Raw genomic sequence first — 23,887 nt, 5'->3', positions numbered from 1 at the left:
ACTGTTTCTATAGCATTTTATTTTATACACTACCTTTTAAATGGCAGGCCACAAAAAGAAGAGCAGTTCTTCTTACACTTAGAAATGGGAACTTTGGCTTTAAGCATCCTACTTCATTCAGAGCTTTTATTAGAGAAGTTGCTACTCCCTAAAGAAATAAAAGTTTTGGAAGACCATCACAAAGATTTAAAAGAAAAACATGTCAAAATCTAGATCCTGTTGTCAAGCAAATCTAAGTATCTAAGATGATATCTAATAATAAACCAACCAAAAAACCCCAATAGGGGAGATTTAGGTTAGATATCAGGAGGAAGTTTTTCACAGAGAGGGTGGTGACACATTGGAACAGGTTGCCCAAGGAGGTTGTGGATGCCCCATCCCTGGAGGCATTCAAGGCCAGGCTGGATGTGGCTCTGGGCAGCCTGGTCTGGTGGTTGGCGACCCTGCACATAGCAGGGGGTTGAAACCAGATGATCATTATGGTCCTTTTCAACCCAGACCATTCTATGATCCTATGAACAACCAAATATAAAACTGGGAGGGAAGTGACTGTGAATCATCTTTTTATTTTATAGCCACATCTCAAAATGCAACCACCTATCCTTAAATGACTCCAGATATATATGCTTGGACTATCCTGGCTTTAAAAATAAAAGCAAAGTGCAATGTTACAAGATATGATAAGCAAAAGAGTTTTAAAATCTGTTTTTTTATTTTTGCAGTTTCTCATTCCCCTCTGGTGAACGTACTTGTTTTTTTTTTTTTTTTTCTTTGTTTATTGTTGTTGGTTTTGGCATTAAAATTACAAGTGTCTATTATTTTAAATCTTCTAAAAATTTATCTCAATTTTAAAAACACTGTTTTCAATTTAAGACAGCCCCATTAGGAATCATAAGACTCATACTCCATTAAAAAAAAAAACAACAAAAAAACAAAAAATCCCCAACAACCATCCAACAATAAAAACTACAACAACAAATCAAAATTGCTGTAATCAAACACACACAGTTTGGTGTATGCTATACATTGCAAAATCATGTTTTTTAAAAAAGAAGCAACAACTGACCTGCTCAAGGTATCCAGCCATGGGAAGTGCAGTGAGTAGTATTGGCTCCCGTACTGGAGGGAGCTTATGTGGAAGCTTCAGATTCCAATACTTCTCTGGTAACCTAACCAGATAAAAAGTAAGCACTTTAAAGAGGTATAAATAGTAACATGATTAACTTTAAAGCACAGCTAGTGTATTCACCTCATAAACTTCAGAAGTTTTTCTTCACTTTCAAAAACATACAGCTTATCCTGGTATTTTGCAGCATGCTCAGTGTTGCCAGGCACCAAAGCTTCATACCTGAAGAGACAGAGGAAGAATGACTATTAATTTAGAAGAAATGTAAAGCATCACTTGTGTGCTCTAAACTCATCAGACACTGGGAGCCTTCTGGTAATTCAGCAATTACAGGCACTACAGAACAGTAGTGATCAGATTGTCTGTGCTTCCATTACATTACTGGCATCTACAAGGATCAAAATCTGAGTGAGTCCCTGCCTTAAAACCTGCTTATAAATAGACTTTCATTGAACCACTCTAGATAAAATGCCAACCATGGTTATTCAGAAGATTAAGACTGGACAACACAAAACTGATTGTTAATGGTTGTAGCTCAATGAGAAATTGCTGCATGTTGGGGAAATAAGTGTGACTTCATGGTGAAGCTTTATGGATCTCTTATGAAATTGCATTTATATAGGCATTTTAGGATTTGTTTGAACCTTTGATGGCTTATGATTGAGATAACTCAAACTACATCCAAGCAAACTTCACCACAAAAGACAGATCCTTGTAGTTGGCTTAATACTATTTCAAAAAACTAAGCTTATTCTCATCTCTAGTCAGTTCTGGGGAAAGAGGTCCATGCATTTTAATCACTTCTGTTTAAGTGCAGGCTTACATCAATTGACATTATCCAAAATACAAAATAAATGATCCTAGGCTCAAGGAACAGCTGACCTATAAATCTTTTGTTCTTGATTTTCAGTAGGTGATCTGGCCAACCTAAGTCTCCACTAAGTAAGTCTGTCTTACAGTTGTTCAAGGTTTTTGGAAAAACATCCAACCCTCCTTCTTTCATTTACAGATGTACAGGAATTGATATTTAAAATGCTTCAGATGTAGCTCAGTCTAGTTACTTGAAATACTCTAGACCACACTGCAAAGGAAGGAGAGCTGACAGGCTTTCAGCCTCAGAATAAAGACTAATGCAGAATCTTGTAACAGCTAAAGCACGAATGTTTTTAGTGCCCACCAGTGCAAGAAAACTAATGGAGAAGAGAAGCAAAAGCTTTGGAAAAAAGCTGGTCAGGTGTGCTGCTTATCTCCAGTTTTCACACTATAGCTAGTGCCATTCCTTTCCAGATTGCATGCTTGACTTTCCTTCCTGTGAAAGCTGAAAGCATAAGGAAAAGAGAGACAATGCTATATATCTATATTTTATATTGAAGTGATTTTATGGCAGGAGTGGAATGCAGACTCATATTCAGTGAAGTCTTCCAAGGTCCCACAACTCTGACATTTTGTACTTGAATTTTATTTACTGTGCAAGCTGTCCAGATTCAGTCTGAAACCAGTAGCCATGTGAGTTACGAAAGGATATTTTATAGAGATTTCCAAAGCCACAGGTGCAATGTAGAGGATTATGATTGTTTTTCCTGTCCAAACCCTAAATACTTTAAAAAAGTACTTTCAAGGTATTTCCTCATTAAACATGTTAATATGGGACACATAATCTGCCATTTATATTATGAAAATAGTGACGGTGTACCTCTGTTTTCCATCTAGGTAAGTGACTGGACAGTATCCTTGCATTTCAGCACTTTTAGGGAATAAGGCCTTCACTTCTGCTGCGGTCAGTTTTTGTGGTAACTTATCCGGAGGTGGAAGAGGCTGAGGTGCCAGTGGTGGCACATAAATCTCTGGTCTGCTCAAGAATTTCTGTAGAAGAAATTAAATGTTTTTATAATGAAAGAAGCACTATAAAATTGTTAGCCACAGAATCACAGAATTGCAGAGGTTGGAAGGGACCTGTAGAGATGGAGTCCAACCCCCCTGCTAAAGCAGGTTGTCTACAGAAGGTCAAACTCCAGAAAAATGGCTCACTCAATTTCAGTATTTCTTCTACAGCACCTCTCTTAGTGTGCTGGCATTGCTGCTACTCTTGAGTAACTCATTTGTTTTCCAATGCATTCTTAGTTGAAGTCATCACTATCCACCCACTACTATCACTATCCATCTCTATCATTAGTTGCTTCCTATCCCCAGCCCACTACCAAACAGATGGAGAAAGGAGAAAATGGTTGCTTTAAAATTAATCTTTCATCTACGTCAGTTTGTAAGAGGTGCACAGGTTTGAACGGACTCTGGTACGTTTCATTTGACTGGACATTTGATAGCAAAGTATACAAAAGTGAGAATACTAATAAAACTAGTCAAAATTGAATTACACTTCGCTTGTTTCTGTACTGAATCAAAGAATCCAAGAAACAATGCTTCCTCTCTCTGTAATTCAGTTCACACAAGCTTTCTGACACTTACATCCAGTTCTTCCTGTGAAGCCATTTTGTAATAGTGTGCCCGAAACTCTGCAGCAAACTGTAGTGATGATGTTACAGAGCAGTCAACTAGTTCACCCTTGTCTGCAAGGCTGACAGGACAGTACTGTCCAAACTCTCCCAGCCGATACTGCAGCTCTTCAGGGGTGATGCATAAATCAGCAATGCTGGCTGCTTTTCCTGTTGAGAAAAACAATTAATGGTATCATAGAACCCTAGAATGGCCTGGGTTGAAAAGGACCACAACGATCATCTAGTTTCAACCCCCCCTGCTATGTGAGTCACCAACCAGCAGACCAGGCTGCCCAGAGCCACATCCAGCCTGGCCTTGAATGCCTCCAGGGATGGGGCATCCACAGCCTCCTTGGGCAACCTGTGCCAGTACGTCACCACCCTCTGTGTGAAAAACTTCCTCCTAATATCTAACCTAAACCTCTTCTGTCTCAGTTTAAGCCCATTCCCCCTTGTCCTATCACTACCCATCCTCATAAACAGCCGTTCCCCCTCCTGTTCATATGCTCCCTTCAAGTACTGGAAAGCCACAATGAGGTCTCCCTGGAGCCTTCTCTTCTCCAAGCTAAACAAGCCCAGTTCCCTCAACCTTTCCTCATAGAAGAGGTGCTCCAGGCCTCCTTAATCATTCATTTTATTAACAGAAGACAGAAATTCTGGCACTTCTGTGTAAAAATATCACAGTTTAAATGTTACAGTTTATCATATTAAAATACATAATAACAACAACAACAAAAAGCAATTTTTATTGATCAATATTAAAATGAAGTTGCAACTCATTTTACCAGTTAATTGTAATAAAAAATTTCTAGAATTTACTTAAGAAATAGAATAGTCATTCATTATAGGGCATACAGTGCGTGCTTAGCATACACTAGTATGTTTTCCTTGGAACAGTGTTATTTATAATGTTTTACTCCTTTGTGTTGCTTAGGAACATTTCAGCTATTACATTTCTTTATATTGTTGAAAAAGAGTATAAGGCTTGAGGAGAGCCTCCTGCTTATTTATCCATGTCTTGCAAATGCTACAATCTGTCTGGACAAAATATATTCAAAATCTTGAACAAAATGCCATATAAAACCAAAGCTATTTTAAACTCTTCTTCCCAAGCTTCTGACTCTTGATTGACACTTATAAGAGTGCAGCCACGGAAATGTTAAAGACCAAAAGAAGAGTACAAGATAAGGAAGATAAGACAAGTTTGCCATTTAGAAGAATCCTTGTTTAACAGTACATACATATTTGAAGGGCACATTTAACCTTGACTTAAACTGACACACACAAATTCAAGTGGGAGCCACGCCATCTTAGACAAAAATGGTTTTCATCCCTCCATACAGAAATTAACTCAAATGGCACAGTTAACTTTAATTCTGAAACATTTTTCCATTCCTTTCCCATTCCTCTACTGGCGTATCAATAAATCTGCAAGTCATAATTCCCCTTGTATATGTTGGGGTCCCTGTTCTGTTATCACTAAAGTTGAGAAATCTACTGTGGATTGCAAGACCACAGCTGACTTCTCTTAGCTGTGCTACGTTACCTAGTTTGCTATGTTACCTAGTTCTTTGCAAGATGGCTGCCTACTGAGTTGTAGTTGCTTTTTTCTTTGCTGTCATCAAGATATCTCTCAAGATCTCTCCAGAGGATATCAAGGAATTTGTGGCATGTATGTGCCCAAGAAGTAGCTTCATCCAAAACAAGTTTAAGTTGAATTTAAACACAGTCATTACATTACAGCTTCTCACATGAATATTATTCTGAGCAACTTTGTTTTACTTTACCTTCTCTTATTCTTTCCAGGTATATCTGGATTTCTTTAACAATCACTTGAACTTCCTGCAGAACTTTGTCCCATATCCACCACTTGCTCTGAAATGCATCAATCACATACCAGTTCTGATGCTCTTTCTTATAATAGGTCCTAATTGCGTCAATATGTTGCCTATAGTAGGAATTTTTAATTGCTAGAATCTGTGAGCTGTCATGTACAGGGTAGGAAGGTCTGAAGGGAACAAAAAAATATCACTGACTTAATAGGAATGTGAAGATTAGATCGTTTCACTGAAATTTGAATGTAAATATAAGAGATCATTTTAAGGTTTATTTTTTTTGTTTGTTTGTTTTGAAATTTTGCTAATTTGAAATTATAAATCATATTTGAGAAATACAACTTCCATATTAAGAATATTAAGAGTTTCATACAGAAAGTAATAAGTTGCTGACCAGGAAGTTACATTCAGAAACAAATATTTTGCTGTTTATGTCCCAAATACATTCTGTAAAGGTTTTTTGAATGTGTCAGCACACTTTAGCTGACACACACACTCAGTCCACCATAAAATGCTACTTTACAAAATCTTATGAGACTCTTCAAATGAATATCAGTTGTTCATTGCAAAACAGGCTTAGTTTTAAATTATATTACTTGAAATCAAGAACTAACCATCATTCCCAGATATATTTTGCAAATTGTGTATCTGTCATATTTCCATGTATATATACGTAAGTAATCTATTTAACCTTTAAAAATCTTACTCAAAACCAGAAGAGAAAATTTCACTCGAATGTAGAAACATTTACTGCGCTGGTAGTATTTAAAAAAATAGATAGAAACTTCTATTTTGATAGGATTCATTTCTCTGTAAGTTGTACTTTTCAGAAATATTGCACATTTGTTATATATTTAAGCCTATAACATAAAATCAGTTTGATCTTTAGAATTTAAATGTTGAAGTAAATATTTTCAAAGAGATACCATTAATTTAATTTTTGGCAGTGCATGTTGTCTTCAAGGTTTTAGTAAACAATTATGTATCATACTGATTACTTGATAAAACAAGAGACAAAATGAAAGGGACAAGCAATAATGCTCTAAGCTATTTGAAACTTCTTAGAAACACTTCCTCTAATGAGAACCAGGTCCTTATACAATTCAATTTTAAGGTCAATGTTCTGTTCTTTTTAATTATCTGTTGGTTTATAAATTACTTACTGCTCTTCTTCAAAAACAACAAGTGGCTCTTTAAACAAAGATTTCAGTGACCAATTCATAAATTGTACATTATTAAAATATACATTATTTCCACGTTTCTTAAAAGAAAAGAAAAACTTAAAGAATAGAGTTTATTAAGTGAAGCAGCCATTTCTCTTATGATGGTAATAACTGAATTGATGAATAATAAACTTCAGCAGCAGCAGTGAACTAGTAATAATTCTGATAATGGTTTCAATAAAATCAATTAAACTAAGCAGTGGGTGCATGCCCTTGCATATCTACATCCTCTCAGTCATGCTCTCTGGGGATCCATCTAGAGAATGCCACAGGTTTCTTTGGCAACTTATGTCTCTGCTTCTGGTCTATGGAAATGAAAGCATTAGACTGTGCAAGGCCTGGTGCCCTTATCTTCTCATATGTGAAGGATAACCCCTCTGCACCAAGGTATGTACACAGAGAGAGGTGACAAAATTATGTGAGTGAAAGTATCAGAGAGCATCTCTACCTGTTTGTGCTTTCTTTATCCAGCAGAGCTCTTCTGAACACCTCCTTTGCATCCATTTCTAACTCAAAGATTTTCACAGGAATTATTCTAGCTGACTCCAAGAGGTTTACTTGTTTCCTTGTTACAGGATATCCATCAATAACAACTCTGCATACAAACAGAAACAGAAATACAGTTTTTCTAAGAAAACTGTTACTAATTAATCATTAAGGCTATGTATACTCTGAGTACATTCTCAAGGGAGACAAAAGTCTACTCCCAAGCCATTAAATCAGTGCTGTCCTGACTTGACTCAGTCTTCTCTCTGAGGAACTTAAAATCAAGTTAAAATTAATAAAATAAAAAAATAGTGACAATAAGAAATAGTAAAAAAACGAAATACACAACAAGCAAAAGATAAATAATGTAAGTGAATGGCAGAATTCTAAATTCTAACATATCCATCATTCAGAAGCATGATTTTAACGATTTGAAATGTCTATATGGATTGGGAGAAGAAAATTTAAAGTGAAAAATAAATTGATTTACAGTGAAGAATAAATTGATTTGATTTCCCCCAAAGAAGAAGACCGAAGAAGACTCTGTGCTTACCCAGTGGTAGCACACACACGATCCAACAGAGCCACATCCAGGGCCTGGATGGCCAGTTCATCAGGTACAGTCAGTCCTCTGTGAAGATGCCACTTTAACTGAAGCCCCAACTCACTCTCTGGCTGATTGTTCAACACGAGCCGTATGGCATCTCCCATACTCAGCCTCCGTAGCCCGTACACGCTTTCAAATTTCTTGGCAACTGCAAAACATTTTGATTTCAACAAACAGCTTTTATGCAGACAACATCAAAACCCAGCCACCTGTTAAGGTACGTCTTTAGCCTTAGAAGCTAAGTGCTCATTTCTTGGGTCATTTCCAAGACGTAACCTTGGTAAGCAGGTACCTAGCTCTGGTTAGGTCCTTGAAGAACCCAGAGCTTTCCATGTGTGCAGAGTATGCCCAATGCACTGACACTATTCAGTTTATCTCAAACTTCAGCAGCCATAGTAAATATCTTAGAAAATACACTTATTCTACTGCCCCCTTTAGAGAACAGCCTGACAGTTTCAGATCACTCACACAGGAAATGGGAAATATGGTTAGAATTTCCTCTTTAACATGAAATCATTTAAGCCCTTCTCTTCTTTTTCTAACACACTAAGCTAATCATTAAGTTGTGATCTAAGCTGAATTTTCTTCTCCTCTAGTTAAAAGCAGAGACCTGGGGATTGAAGAAGTCACGGAAGGAGAAGAAAAAAGAGGAGAGATGTTTTTAAATCTAGAAGTTAGGAAACAGATTGGTAGATGTGGAATTTTGGGTTCTGATCCACGATCCTAGAAATACTCTTTTCATCATACTGATTGAAAGAAATAAGAACCAACTAGAAAATAACTAAAAATAATAAAAAATGCTTAAGTAATACAAGTCTAGATTTTCTAAGAAGCAGTCTATGTCAATAACAACATCATAAGAAGCAGGGATAAAATTAAGATGCATAAGTACCTGGCTGTAAAATGATACAGTAGAGAGTGTAACTACAGGATTCCATGCTTAGTATGAAAAGCAGGAATACCTAAAATATTAAAGGTTCATGATTTTTTTAGTAGCAGCCATGGCAGACACAGCCTCAATCATCAGATAATCTTTTGCTTTGTACTGGCTCCTACCTGTAGTCTTCCCTGATTTTGGAGGTCCCACGATTGCAATCTTAACTGGCACAGGTGGTTTAGGCTTTGGCTGACAAATATATTTGATGGGATTGTTCATAAATGTTTCTCTGTTTTTTTTACTTGAAAAAAAATAAACATATTGTCGATGAATTACAGGAAAGAGTGTATTTTCAAAGTTTTGTGCTGACTTGATTATCTCTCCTTCCTTTACCTGCAGAACATACAAAATGTGAAGCAGTTGATTAGATTTAGCATAGCCTCTGCACTCTCCATCCTACAAAAGTAGCTTTATGGGCAAGTAAAGAAGTACCAACTGCACTCTATTTTGAAATACATAGAGACAAATATAGTATTTTGTACAAGTCTGTGGAATTCCTATATGCAATTCTTGTACAAAAAGGTGGACACCAAGGGGAGAAAGAATATTCACTATTTCCAGCAGGTGGTACCATAACACTTTCTGTCCATCAGAAAAGTAATCGCAGAGGTATAACAGTACGTTTTGTTTTAATTTTCAAGGAATTTATGACATTTCTATCAAGGATAAATAAATAAATAAATACACACATACATACATAAATAAATTGTGTTTCTGTAAATTAAAAAAAAGAGTCACATTATTTGCTTGACAGTAGAAGATACACTGAGAATATTTTATGAACAAAATGGAAAAGAATACCAATACTTACACTGTGCAGAAATGTAAAACTAATGAAAGCTAATAAAATACACATGCTGCTGATGAAATCTTTTTGAACACGAGACAACCACAAGGAAGTCTGCAGAGCTGGTGGCTAATTGAGATGCAAGAGAAGCACCAATGGCAGAACTGGTCATTGCAGAAACGCTAAATGAATTTCTTGCACCTCTGCTATGGAAGAATTTATTCATGTCTTTTGTTGTAGCCTTTCTTGTTTTGTTATAGCTTTTCTTGGAGGAACTGCCTTACAGTGTCAGAAGTTTTTAGTACAAACTAGAGACATTTGTAGAAAAAAGACTGCAAAGACCAGATGGCATTCACCCTACAGCTCAAAGGGGACACAGAAGTGAAATTGTTACTGACTGATGTGTAACTTACTGCTGTTCTTCCACAAAAAAGGGTATGTGGAAAAAGTGACTGTATTTATTTGAAAGGCCTCCAGAATGAATCCTGGCATCCACAGTCCAGTAAATCTGAGCTTGTATTGAGCAAATTGAAATATATTAAGAAAAAAATCAGTAGTCGTGGGCAATACATATGAAATAAGGAGGAGATGCCAACTCAGCTTCTTCTGCAGGAGGAAATCATACCTCACAAATCTATCAGTATTCTTTGAATAGTTATAAACTTACAGATAAGCTAATCTTGTTAGAGTAAGATAAGAGTCTGTTTACTGCATGGCATTACCTTGACAGACCTTCTCTAATTCTTAAGTTCCTATTAGGAACTTAAGTCACATGAAGTCATTTCTGAGTGCTTGCCTTCAATTTATAAGAATGCCTGGAGTCTGATCCACTGTATGTTTGCTCACACTCCTCTCTCAGCTCATCACTTTTCTCTGCTTATCTAATCAGTTGCATAACTACTTCCCCTCTTCAATTTAATCTAAAGGTAGTCGTCATACATTCTACCTGCCCTTCTTCAAAAAACCCCGTAGTCCTTAATCAATTTAATCATTTCATTCATATATCATAAAATATTCTCAAAATGATCTTATTTTTCTTTCCTTATTGATAGCATGTACATTTTTTACTGGCAGCACACTCCTCTGATTTCATCTAATGGCTTCATAGGACTTCCTTCATTCTTCCAACTCAACCATTGCTTTTTAGTTGGTTAAAAAACAAAACAAAACACTACACAGCACAAATGAATAAACTGGAGAAATGGAATAACAAAAATGTAGTTATTTTAACAGGATGAATGTCAAGGTCTATAGGAACCAATAAGAATTTCACTTGATATTCATAGACATGAATACTTTCTGACCTCGACTTTCCAGATCTCTGGTAAAGTATGAAATTAGATTTACTGCTCTTCAAAATTCATACATATTCATTCATACACATTAGTGCTGATGAATTAAATACATTTAACATTCAATATGTTAATACATATGGTGTTTTACTTTCTTTGCTACTTTGAGGGTTGGTGGCCATCTACATAGCCTAACACTTATAATACCAAGGCTTGATGTATTTTGTGTATATTCAGTAGTGTACTTTTGATTCAGTAATGTACAAGGGCTGCTCCAAAAGTAATGCCTCCTGTTTTATTATGTTGGCCAATAACGTCAGAGGGAGACGGTGGTGGTAGCACAGTAGTAGAGGGTGAACCTTTCTGTCAGTATTCCATTATGTGTTGTTGCTGTGTGGCAGTATGACATTATGACAACTCCTAGTGAGGATGAAGAAAAGGTGTGTCAGTGATTTCCTCCATGTGGATAAAACTGCACCTGCTGACATTCACCGATGCTTGCTGAACGTTGATGGAGACCAAACAGTGGATGTGAACACAGTGAGGCAGTGAGTGGTGCATTTCAGTGGTTGCAACAGTGACAGTGTGTCACTTCTGCTGGTGCAGATTTTTACAAGAATAGGATGCTGGCTCTTCTTCATCACTGGCAAAAATGCATAGCTAATGGTGGTGACTCTGTTGAAAATAGTGTTTTGTATCTGAGGATTTGCTCTGTCAAACAGTGTTGTCATGCTCTTTGTATCTGTTGTAGTTTTCATGGAAATAAACAGGAGGCATTATATTTGGAGCAACCTGCATAATTTTTATTAAGTTTTATTGGTATTATTTGATATTGACTCTTTTTTTTTTAATATTATGTATATTTTATGATAACATTACTTTCATAAGTGTTATTCAAGATAATTACCTTGATTGGATCCCACTGACCGAAAGAACTTGGAAATTTATATGAGAAAACTAGAATCTTATGTGCAAGTGGCAAACTTATTGGGTAACATTTTTCAAAAATGCTACCACGATTTTCCACTAAAGAATTCAGCTTGCAATAAATTTGGTAGCGTACTATGCGAAGCATCCGTCTTCCACTGATCTCCATTTGTGGTATTAAGAATTTTTCAAGTTCTTCCTGATTAATGAAAAAATAACAAAATATTAGAATGATAAACATGTTCAGATTTTCAATAAGATTTTCTATGAACTGTTGAGAATATCTTGAAGCACGTTCTCAGCCACTGTAAATCAGCAATACTTGATTTGAGATGAAAACCGATCTTCCTCTCCACTGAAGTTTTAAATTAGTCAGACTATATTAAGTATCACCATATTTTAAAAGAACTTGAAAATCTAATAAATCACATTGAGGAATCCACTATGATAAGTGAAAACTTTAGAAGTATATTTTATAAAAAATAATCAAATAACATTATTCCCTTCTCAAGGCAATTTATTCTTCCATAAAAGAGGGAGATTGCACCATATCAAAGGGGGCCATAAATTAATTAAATTAAAGAATTAGTTAAGCTTGTAACCTAGTCTTGGAAAATGAATCAGAAGTATTAAGTTATATAAACTTATTCATAAACACATCAAAAATTCTTGGAATTAAAAAAAAAAAAGAACAATGGGAAAAATGTTGAGTAAGCTGTAACTAAGGAATATTACGTAACAGTATGTAGTCCCAGTAGTCCCAGTATGTAATTCTGTTATTAGAATTTTGTCTTTAAAAGTATATTTGAAATACTGTTCTGATAAGTTTCAAACTTGGCTGCCTGCATCAATTCAACTATTATTCTTACAATTTTTATACTTTTTAAAGCATATAATTTCTCAACACAGTTTTCAGACGTCAGCAGCAATATTGTTTATACTTTGAAGTCTGAAAACTAAAATAAAAATGAAGACTTCTTATATCATAACCATATGTTATAATAACATTTTAAAATCGTATAGCTTTATAAAAAACATAATGGAATAGGTACCTGTACACCTTCTATGCTTTCTCTTTCTGAATCAAACCTTTCGACAATCTCATTTTGCATGCGCTCAACAGCATCAATCTCCTGTTCTTCTTCAGGCTCTTCTTCCTCTTCTTCGAAAAACTCCTCTTCAAGTATAGCTTCAATGTCTTCATTTGCAGTCTCATCTTCCTCCTCACTGGTTTCATAATTTTCCCCATCTGCTAAAACCTATAAATGTAAAATACTTTCATACCTTCTATGCAGACGCTTTAAGGGAACATATACTACTCCAGTTTTTGTTGCTGTTTTTTTTCTTTTTTTTTTTAATGACAAAACTCATTAATTCAAGAAATTATTGAACCATTCAACAACATTTTAGGGGCATTCTTCATCACAAGCAAAAATCTAGTAAATGCTGAAATCGTATTTCAAAAGCAATTACAGCATTGTGCTGTTGTACCTTTGTAATTGCGTTTCAGCAGAAATCCTGGAACAATCCCATTTGATATTAACAGGGGACTTAAAGCAAATGTCTAATTGCAATTAGTAGGGCTATTCTTACACTTACAAATTAGGTAAGTTAAACACATTCGTAAGTATTTTGCTGACTTCAGCACATATTGAGAATTGGTTTTAGTGGAATGAGCCAACAGTGTCTCAAACAATTTCAACAACTTTTCAAAGTTTATTTTGGAAAGCAGAGGTTTCTAGCAGTCTACCACATATTTACTATTCCACATTGCTCTACAAATTGAGAGTAAGAGCTGTAGAAATTTCTATGACACAAGCGCAAACGCTTCTATTTAAATTGCTTTTGTACACTTTTGTTTTCTTACCTCCTCCTTCCTTTTTTTTTGTTCTGCTAGGAGTTCTGCCCTTCTTGAAGCAATCTTCTCATTCTATTAGTGAAAAAAGATGCAAGAAACAATGATATTTGCTGACAAAAACTCTACTGTGAGAACTGGTAACACACACTGGAATCAATATTGTTATTTTCACCTTAGAGCTCTGTTTCCAGTTGCTTCTAATATTAAAAACTGCTGCCTGTGCGCCCTCTACTTTTGCAGGTGAACTTGTATCTAAATTTTAATGAAAGTAATTTGGCAATTTCTGAGAATGAGATTCGGGGAGAAGACGACTGTGATTCTATTTGCACTGGAAATATTATCATCTTTTTATTGGTAAGCCACAGTTTCTACATGTACAGCTGGCACACAGACCACATAGTAGCTATAAAGTAATCTTATGGAAGATAGAGATCAACACAACAGCTGGGATGCAACAGCAGTAATGTGCTGTATTTGACCTTTTTGGCCATACTACCTACCTCACTTCTCCTAATTGCCTTTTGTCCAGGACTTCCCAGGTGCATGGCATACTCTCACCCTGCCAGGTGCCTGGTAGCACAGCTCATTTACTTGGCCTGCTGGATAACTACACATGTGCATACATTACCTGCATTGGATTGCATTAATGTGAGAGGAGAGGAGAGGAGAGGAGAGGAGAGGAGAGGAGAGGAGAGGAGAGGAGAGGAGAGGAGAGGAGAGGAGAGGAGAGGAGAGGAGAGGAGAGGAGAGGAGAGGAGAGGAGAGGAGAGGAGAGGAGAGGAGAGGAGAGGAGAGGAGAGGAGAGGAGAGGAGAGGAGAGGAGAGGAGAGGAGAGGAGAGGAGAGGAGAGGAGAGGAGAGGAGAGGAGAGGAGAGGAGAGGAGAGGAGAGGAGAGGAGAGGAGAGGAGAGGAGAGGAGAGGAGAGGAGAGGAGAGGAGAGGAGAGGAGAGGAGAGGAGAGGAGAGGAGAGGAGAGGAGAGGAGAGGAGAGGAGAGGAGAGGAGAGGAGAGGAGAGGAGAGGAGAGGAGAGGAGAGGAGAGGAGAGGAGAGGAGAGGAGAGGAGAGGAGAGGAGAGGAGAGGAGAGGAGAGGAGAGGAGAGGAGAGGAGAGGAGAGGAGAGGAGAGGAGAGGAGAGGAGAGGAGAGGAGAGGAGAGGAGAGGAGAGGAGAGGAGAGGAGAGGAGAGGAGAGGAGAGGAGAGGAGAGGAGAGGAGAGGAGAGGAGAGGAGAGGAGAGGAGAGGAGAGGAGAGGAGAGGAGAGGAGAGGAGAGGAGAGGAGAGGAGAGGAGAGGAGAGGAGAGGAGAGGAGAGGAGAGGAGAGGAGAGGAGAGGAGAGGAGAGGAGAGGAGAAGCCCTGAGTTCTTATTGTCTCCTGAGGTAAATCTGTTTTGGGGGTTGTCTCTCCTTGGTCCCATATCTGTTTCTCTGTGTGCTCTTCAGTGCTCTGTGAGTTTTAGGAGTGAAAACCTACCTTTATTTTTGCTTTCAGATCTTTCAGTTTCTTTTTATTTTCTGCTTTTCTATGCTGTCTTTCCTTCCATTTTTTTAGACGTGGAGGTAAAAGACGGTCAAGAATGTCACTTTCTTCTACATGAATATAAACAGCAACATCAGGACAGAGTCCTCGTTCTGACAAGTACTGGGCTTCATCTGAAGTACGAGGGAAACCATCCAGTATAAATCCTGTGGACCTAATTGAAAAAAAAAAAAAAATCACGTATCGATGTAGTTTAAAGTGAAAATGAAAATGCACAGAATTTTAAAAAAAGTTATTTTAAACTTCTTTATTAAATGCATAATAACATTCTGAAAATATTGATTTCATGTATTGTATCTTCACGATGTAAGAACAATTCTTCACTACACATCTTAATTCACACTATACATCTTAATTCTTACAAATGAATGTAACAAATTTATTTATTTTGAGATTTTACTGTGCAGAGACAAAAATATATTTAAAAATAAATTTAAAAGTAAATAAGATACACTGCGCCTTTAGTGTCCTTTGTGTGACCCAAGAAACAATAGCTACAAAACCCTTAGCTGATGCTCTCAAAGAGAAGATGCCCCAAGTATTATTCGAATAATATCTGTCACAGCACTTTTGTCACTGTGGACACAATGGATGATATACTTCCTCAGATTAGTTAAAGAAAGAGGGGATGTACTTATAGTTACCGGAATGGTTCTTTCCTCCACCAGTCAGGAACAATGTTGTCAAGTATTTCTGGAGGTAATGGCTGACCATCCATTAGATTTGCTTTGATAGCTTCTTCCTCATCAGTTAACTCCACTTCCTTTATATAAAGCAAATCCATAACAAATGAAAAACAACAGAAGCAACAAAAGAAAAAAGAGAGAAAAAGCAAGAAGAGTTACCATACAAATTCTTTTTTTTTTTTTTTAAACTAAATAAGGTATTGATTACTGTCTTCCTTTGATTTAATCCAGCAGAACAAAGTAAACTATTTTGCTACATTTAACCATAGTACACTATACGTAAAGTTAATGCATAGAATACATTACGGATGTTGTCCACATGCTTGGGGGTGTTTTCTTCCCTAGAATATGGGCAATTTTCCATCAAACTGAAAGAGATAATCTTGGTGCTGGCAATACTGGGAGTTTGCCTTCCCACAGCATCTGCCCTTAACCGGTATCAGTTCACAGAATCATAGAATCACTCAGGTTGGAAAAGACCTTAAAGATCATCGAGTCCAACCACAACCTAACCATACTACCCTAACTAACAACCCTCTGCTAAATCATGTCCCTGAGCACCACATCCAAACGGATTTTAAACACATCCAGGGATGGTGACTCAACCACCTCCCTGGGGAGCCTATTCTTAACAACCCTTTCTGTAAAGAAGTGTTTCCTGACCACCTAAGCTTATTCTGGCTCTTCACAAACAATAGATGTAAAAGTAAGCTTCTGAAATTCAGAAAACACATGATAGTTTCTTTAATTTCACATGGAAACTATATTAAAATAATAGTATGAAGATGACAAAAATTGTAACAGCATTACTTAACAATTTAGTTTTATAAAGCACAGGTCCCGCTGGCTACGTTTAAATGACTGTCTAAGAGCAGTCTCCAAGGTGACCATGAGTACAGTATACTTTGAAACCTCTTCACCTTTAATTTCCATTATTGTCCAAATGGCTGCCTCACAAACAGCCTGAGGGCTGCCTGCAGATAACACAGAGAGGTGCTGCTCTAAAAGCTGGTCCCAAAGGGGTGAGTAGTTCCTAACTGTGACTATGAATTAGCATTTCTGATCTCAGGATAGGTACAAAATAAAGTTCAATAGCAAGTAATCTTACGTCAAGTAATGAAGTAAGTACTACCAAGTAATCTTACTATCTAGTAATTTTACCTTGTAGAAGAAGCTGTGATAAATCTGTTTCTCCAGAACAACAGTGAACTGTCTAACTATGCAAGGGAGAAGTGCTCTCTTATGTCCTGCCTTATTTTCTGTTTCACCTCCCAACTTATCCACAGATTTAACTTCAACAATATACAAATAAAAGATTGTATAAATAACATCTGTCTGGGAGTGCTGCTATGGAGGGTATATTTTTATTAGCATTTTAGCTCACAATAATAGGGTACTTTTCAAACAAACATCCAAGCATCTCCAGGCTTTATTTCACAGCAGAGAGAGGACTTGAAGTGCGTCAGCTATATTCCCTTCATATAAAACTAAATTTCAGAGCGTTTGCTAGAGGGACTTCCTAAAATTACTGTCTTTCCAATGAACAACAGCCATTCAATCCACAGGATTGGATTAGACCCAGTCCAACATCTTGTTCCTTCTCCACTGGAATACGTATAATGGGGTCATTTAATCACACACACAGTGTTTCCATTCATTAATAGTATGCATTTTCCTGATAAAATTCATTGTTTGCTTTAAAAATCTCTGATTTCCTTTTTTTTTTTTAATATCCGATCACATAATAAAATACCAGTTCTGTGGGCTTCTGAACGTTTATGTAGATATTACAAGAACGTATTTGTAACTTCCTAATTGTGCAAATTTGCTTCTTAAACAAGTGAGCAATGTTTCAGGAAAAAAAAATCAACAACAAAAAACACATTTAAATGAATATATAAGTAATCTCTATAACAGCAAATAGAAGGCACAATGGTAGAAATTTTGTAGAACAAGATCAGTGGTGCCAATGACCCAGTGTATACACTGCATAGACTGAAAGAACATTTAGGCCTAGATCTGATCTGTTCCTATGGACTGAACATCCATAAACAGATGCAAGGCATGCTTCTGAACCATGTGCTTGAGCTTAGTTTCTTTTAAGATGGATTCAGTTTATACACTCTGAAACTGCTCCATGTAAACTGAAAAGGGGAAGATGGGACAAGGGAAAGGTGGAGACAAATAGATTTGCTTCTAAAGTATTGCCTGGTCTGAAACTTCTCTTTAAGAAGACTAGATATTTACTACTACAAGAGTATTATTTAATGCTAGTAGCATCAAACATCCACAGCTTGCATCCAAAGCCAAAAAGTGAAAGTGAAATCAAATGATTTTGGAGAACACTAGAAAACAGGATAGTGTTGGTAATCATAGTCAGAGAAATGTTTATGGAGGGGATAATCTTGCACGTTGTCCTCTACGGTTTTATCCTATTCACGGATCAATGAACAGCTTTCTATAGTGAACTGTAATTACATCAGTTGTGCTTTGGCCATGCCATACATAAAGCACTTTACGACGAGTCTGAAAAAGAAAAATACTCACATAGAAGAAGGCTGCTTACCAGCAGATAAAAAGCTGATGAAGAGAAAAATACGAACAGAAGTGCATCAGTGTAAAACGCTGTCTTGATGCCAAAAAATAAATAAATACTGCTGACTGAAAACCAGCCATAAACATCAGTGCCATATGAACACTTGCCATATTTCTGATGTGATGAGCAAGTTATAAACTGACCTGCCAAAAGCATCTTCACGCATTCCCTGTATTATTCTGACATTTTTTTCTTCCTTTTAGCAATTGTCTTGACTATTTTGGAAAAAAAAACAACAAATGGAAAAAAAAACAACAAACAAGACTACACATAATTTATTGAAAAGATTTGGAGAATTTTGGTGACATTCTTAAGAAAGTGAAAAAGCGTTGTCAATATTTGTAACAGAACTGTTATTTCCAAACTGTATCAGGTAAATAGTTTAACATAAATTATTTTTATCTGACTAGAATTTTATGGGTAACTGCTAGTCAGTTCAGAAAACAGTTGTGCTGTCTACAGACACAAAAATATTCAGATTATTACCTGATTGCTTTCGTCATCTTCCGTTTTAGTCGTGGTCTGAGGTAAGTCTTGCAGTTCCTGTAATTGAATTTTATAATCATCTTCTTCAGGTTCTTCATCAAAATCAAGACCAATTTTCTCTTTAGTTTTGGGTAAGAGAAGTTCTTGCAGATATTCTTTAAACTGAATATGGAAAATGCCAAATTTATCTGCTAGCCATCGTGCACAAGCAGTTTTACCTGCTCCATGCGTCCCCAGCAAACACACCCTTAAGGGAGGAGCCTATAGGGGAGAAAAAAAAAGGAGCATTTTATAGTAAGTGGGACTCCACAGTGCATCTCCTACTGATTTTCAGTTCCAAAATATCATTATAAAAATTGTCTGAAAAACAGTCAGATCATTTTGCATTTTACTTTGTTCAGCTCTTCTACTACAGTTCCAAGCAGACCTGCTCTCTGAAATAGCTAACAAGTACACCATGGCAGATGATATCAATAAGTAAAAATGAAATCCCAATTAGATAATTCCAGTTAACATGCATTTATTTTACCTTTCATCTACCTATTAAAAAAAAACCAACAACTTCAAAATAATAGAAGTAGTAATATCTGTGATTCGTTAATCACAACACGATTATTGTGTGCCCTTATTCTCCCTTCTACTTTATCTGCATCATTAATTCAATGTGTTAATTTGAACGGACACTGTAAAATCTCTAAGGAAGCAGCAACATTTCATTTTTTTCAGGTACTTGTGTGATATACAAATCATTTCATAGAAAAAAATTAAACGTGATAAACAATTATAGATAGATATGGAAAACTGATTTTAATTTCTTATATGCTCCAAACAGTTTTAAAGATTCTCACTTGTATTGGTTCATTGTGAGCCACATACTCCTCAGGGTTCTTTAGAAATTCCTCTCTGTACTCAAGATTCGAAAAATAATAAATCTTTTCTCGATATTTAGCTGCATGTTCAGACAGTCCTGGGTAAAGGACATAATCCTCTTTCAGACTGACCGGACAGAAGTGTTTCGTGTCTCCCATTTGTCTTTTCTTTTCCTTAGCTTTTTCTTCATCCTGAAAAGATTGTGAATTTTTTTTTTAATTGCTTGAATTAAGTCATTTACTTGGGTTAAGTAGATCAAGAAAATTAGACCAATATTGAATGTGTCAACAGAGTATTGAATGAGAACTGTATTCTCAAGATAAATATGAATCTATAAAAACATGCCTTCTTTAGATTCTGTCAGAAAACAAACTGTCCAATGTAGTGAGATAATTAGTGAGAAAAGAATGACCATTTCAAATGATAACATCATTATCAGCTGTTGAATACTAAAATTAGGTTAGAAGTATCTATGATAAAATCTTTTCCTGTTGTGTTCTTGAAACTCACTTTTTGTTGCTTCTAAATGTAAAGAAGAAAGACTTTTCAGAAAGGGCAGTGAGAGTTGGTACCATGAAATCTATTTATCCAATACAATTAAGTTCTAAAAAGCTATTTGTACACTATATAGATATTTTGTACTGCTAAACGCGGGGATGGACATCTTTAAATATAGGATGAAAATAAGAGTGAATTGAGGACTTAAATTTCATTAAAATTAGCATTTGAAAACTTATGAATAGTTGAGATGAAGCAGAGGATTGAACATAAGGGTTTTCACATTGCCTCTTCCAAAGTTTATGTGAAGGCTCACAGAGTCATTGTTGGCTGACAGCAATTAAAGATCATATTTGTTTCTTTTAATAAAGCTCCTCTCCACCTGACAAAACATTCATTCTCTCTACTAGCATGGGGCATTTATGCTTCTTGTTGGAATAAAATCTATCAGCCAAAACAGAGAAATACAATGAAACTCCTCTTGAAGAACGTGATTAACATTTATTTTCAAAGGAGGCTGAAACTGGATCAGACAAAACCAGATGGAAAAATTGATTTATCTGGGGTACAAATCAAGCTGAAAATGAGTTAAAATCAAATGAGTTAGCTGAGTTAAAGTAGATAAAGCCAGCATTCTTACTTCTTCATTTTCCTCTTCCTCAGCTTCATTATCTTCTATAGCTTCTGCTTCAGCAGCTAGGTCTTCTGCTTCTTCATCTAAGTCTTCATTAGATAATTCCCAACCATGATATTTAAAAGGTTCTGAAAAGGTTAATTTTTTTTCCTGTTTCATATTTTTCACTTGGCTATATCAAAATATATTCTCCTCATCCATAAAAGTCAGCACACACGACAGTAAATCATCCCATTTCTATATTCCATTTCTCTTACTCAAAGAACAAATGTTCTTTCCAGATGTATGAAATAAACCTATGAGGCTACTCCAAAAGTAATGCCTCCTGTTATGTTGGCAAAAAAACATCAGAGGTGGGTGGTGGTGGTGCTATGGTAGTAGAGAGTGAACCTTCCTGTCAATATTCATTACATGCTGTTGCTGTGTGGCAGATGGCAGCAGAGGGGTGATCTGACACAATGCTGCCTGACATGGACATGAGGATGAAGCAAAGGTGTGTCACTGAATTTCTCCATATGGAAAAAATTGCACCTGCTGACATCCATTGATGCTTGCTGAGTGTTAATGGAGACCAAACAGTGGACGTGAACATAGTGAGGCAGTAGAGGTAGTAACAGTGACATGAAAGTCATATTTCTGATGATCACGAACAGCTAGCGCAGATTTTTACAAGGGTGGCATGCAGGTTTTTTTTTTTTTGCTGGCAAAAACACATAGCTAATAGTGGTGACTGTAGGAAAAGTGTTTTGTAGGTAGAACTTTCTCCATCAAATAGCGTTATTCAAATAGTATTATTGTGCTCTTTGTACTTGGAGTTTCCATGAAAATAAATTGGAGGCATTACTTTTAGAGCAGCCTGCACTTATTAATATATTGATTCCTCCAAAAAATAAATTGCTAATAAATTGGTTTACTTTTCAATTGAAGTAAACTAGTTCTCAGAGAGCCCAGTGACAATACAAGTATTATGCAAACAGATGGAGACAGTGGCATTAATGTTTGCAATAATTTCTTTATTATTATTTAGTGAGAAAAATCATGTCAATTTTTTTTTTTATCTTGAAGTTAGCAGAACAGATGTTTTAGTTTACAAAACACTTGCATTGAATTCCATGAACTATAGGAAAAGTGTGTTAATATTATTTATCCAGTACTCAAAATTGTTGGAGATTTGAGCTCATTGGTAAAGAAAGTGTACTTGCCAAACAATATTAAAGACTACTGTAAAATTTCAGTCTTGAAACATGACATATGTAAGCGGGTAGATTATTACCACACTGAAAGTCTCATTGACTTCAACAGCTATCATACATTAGTAAACCTCTACTTTCCAAGCATTTCTCATACACTTATCCTAGTAAAAAAAGACAGAGCAAGTAACTAAGCAAATCGATGTCAGAAAGATTGGAGAGCAATTATGTTTGTATAGCATATATATATTTTAAATATTTATATTCTCAAGTCTTTGAATGCCTTAAAGGCTGCAGTTGTGCTTCTCAGGTCACCAACAGAATGTAGCATGTTCATATAAGTGAGTATTCAGTATAACCTCTCCCCTAGTATATTCATCATACAAGTTCTCCAAAAATCCCTCTTTGTATGTTAAATGTAAAATCACAGAAACAGTACTACTTACCTTCCATAACCAGGATAATTTGATTAAGCAGACTTTCTGGAGTTTGCTCAGCAATCTCTAAAGCAACAACCTGAACTAGAGATGACTGCTTGATCTCTGACTCCATTGTTTGCCAGTCATTCATGAAGAGGTCAATCTTCTCTTTAATTGTTTCCATTTCTGGTATATTTAGCAAATCACTCTCTTCAAACTCAGGCAGCATAATTTCTGAAAATCAAATCATATACAGAAGTTGATGCTCAGATTAGAACTGAATATCTCAATCTTCTCTTGTGAACTGCTGAATCCACAAATTTCACATTTAATTTTCCAAAATAGAGCCTGGTCAAAAAATGTGGTCAAACTACCAATGAAGCTACTATTTCAAAGGAAGTGTCACTGCTGTTCCCATGCTCCTGAATGGGGCAGTGCCATAGCCCTGCCCTTGCAGCCATATTAAATATTGCTAGCAGCTCCTGATGTGCTGTCTCCAATGTGAATGACAAAACTTTATTGCAGTTGAGCCGTTTTTAATTAATAAGTTAACAAATAAGCATTTAGGCAAGTATTTTCGTGGATCTTTTATGGCAAAGAATAATTAATGCAATTCATCTCCTCATCTTACAGCTTGTACAGTACATAGATATTAGCCTGACATCTCAGTGGCTAACCCTCACTCCATTTGAATGATTATTAGTCCAAGGTGCAGAAACACCTTGCAGACTTCACATAGTCTGATCCACAATTAGAAGTGAATTATTTTCTTGAAAATGTTTCTGAACATTTGCTTTTTACTAAGCTAAATGCCCATGACATCACATTTGTTATTCCCTGTAATGACACTGCTCTCTACTTCTGTGGTTCTAAATAGGAACATGAAACTACCTCCCTTTTTATGTTCATTAAAATACAAGTTGTGCAAATGCCACAGTTAATTATGTTTCAGGCTGCAGTGATGTGTTCCAAATGAGGTAGAGAGATAGCCAGGTGACATCTGTATAAATTTGAGCAGCACTAATGTGTTACGTAATGATGATTCCATTAGGGACATAGATAGCAAGAAATAAGTAAAGGATACATAATTAGGTTATACTAACTGCTTCTTGCACATGTTATTCCTGGCACATTCACACTGTAGAAATCACGTGTGGTGCCTTGTGAACCATGGACCTACTCAAAGCAGTAATGTATGGAAGATGGTAACGTGTGTTTTCTCTGGATCTAGCGTTCAATAGAGCATCTTTTAGAGTCCTGCCCTTTGAAAACCTTGCAGTTCTGAGTGGGTAATGAAATTTTGAAAATATACAGGCAGAATAATGGATTTAAATGAATATGTGGCATCATCTGAGACAGCATATTGAACACAGTAACAAACTCACTCAATAAGGTCATATGG

The 23,887-nt window shown here is 36.3% G+C and overlaps 1 protein-coding gene across 4 annotated transcripts in view; it reads right to left on the bottom strand.

Moving 5' to 3' along the window:
- AK9 (adenylate kinase 9) overlaps positions 1 to 23,887 on the bottom strand; it is a 58,468-nt gene that overhangs the window by 2,572 nt on the left and 32,009 nt on the right. For all 4 annotated transcript variants that reach the window (XM_031611286.2, XM_031611287.2, XM_031611285.2 and 1 more), the window contains 18 exons: positions 22,513 to 22,719; positions 20,883 to 21,004; positions 19,723 to 19,935; positions 18,875 to 19,135; positions 15,751 to 15,869; positions 15,041 to 15,260; positions 13,580 to 13,642; positions 12,765 to 12,971; positions 11,693 to 11,911; positions 8,826 to 9,039; positions 7,716 to 7,917; positions 7,125 to 7,271; positions 5,406 to 5,626; positions 3,590 to 3,786; positions 2,820 to 2,989; positions 1,250 to 1,348; positions 1,067 to 1,169; positions 34 to 148 (listed from right to left, as the gene is read on the bottom strand). In XM_031611286.2, the coding sequence (XP_031467146.2) occupies positions 34 to 148; positions 1,067 to 1,169; positions 1,250 to 1,348; positions 2,820 to 2,989; positions 3,590 to 3,786; positions 5,406 to 5,626; positions 7,125 to 7,271; positions 7,716 to 7,917; positions 8,826 to 9,039; positions 11,693 to 11,911; positions 12,765 to 12,971; positions 13,580 to 13,642; positions 15,041 to 15,260; positions 15,751 to 15,869; positions 18,875 to 19,135; positions 19,723 to 19,935; positions 20,883 to 21,004; positions 22,513 to 22,719 (3,099 nt within the window). The remainder of the gene's footprint in view (positions 1 to 33; positions 149 to 1,066; positions 1,170 to 1,249; positions 1,349 to 2,819; positions 2,990 to 3,589; positions 3,787 to 5,405; positions 5,627 to 7,124; positions 7,272 to 7,715; positions 7,918 to 8,825; positions 9,040 to 11,692; positions 11,912 to 12,764; positions 12,972 to 13,579; positions 13,643 to 15,040; positions 15,261 to 15,750; positions 15,870 to 18,874; positions 19,136 to 19,722; positions 19,936 to 20,882; positions 21,005 to 22,512; positions 22,720 to 23,887) is intronic.

Source organism: Phasianus colchicus, chromosome 2 (assembly GCF_987193195.1).
Source record: "Phasianus colchicus chromosome 2, bPhaCol1.hap1.1, whole genome shotgun sequence".
Taxonomy (NCBI): Eukaryota; Metazoa; Chordata; class Aves; order Galliformes; family Phasianidae; genus Phasianus; species Phasianus colchicus.
The sequence above is the reverse complement of the archived record's forward strand: the minus strand, read 5'-3'. Positions and strand labels throughout refer to the sequence as shown.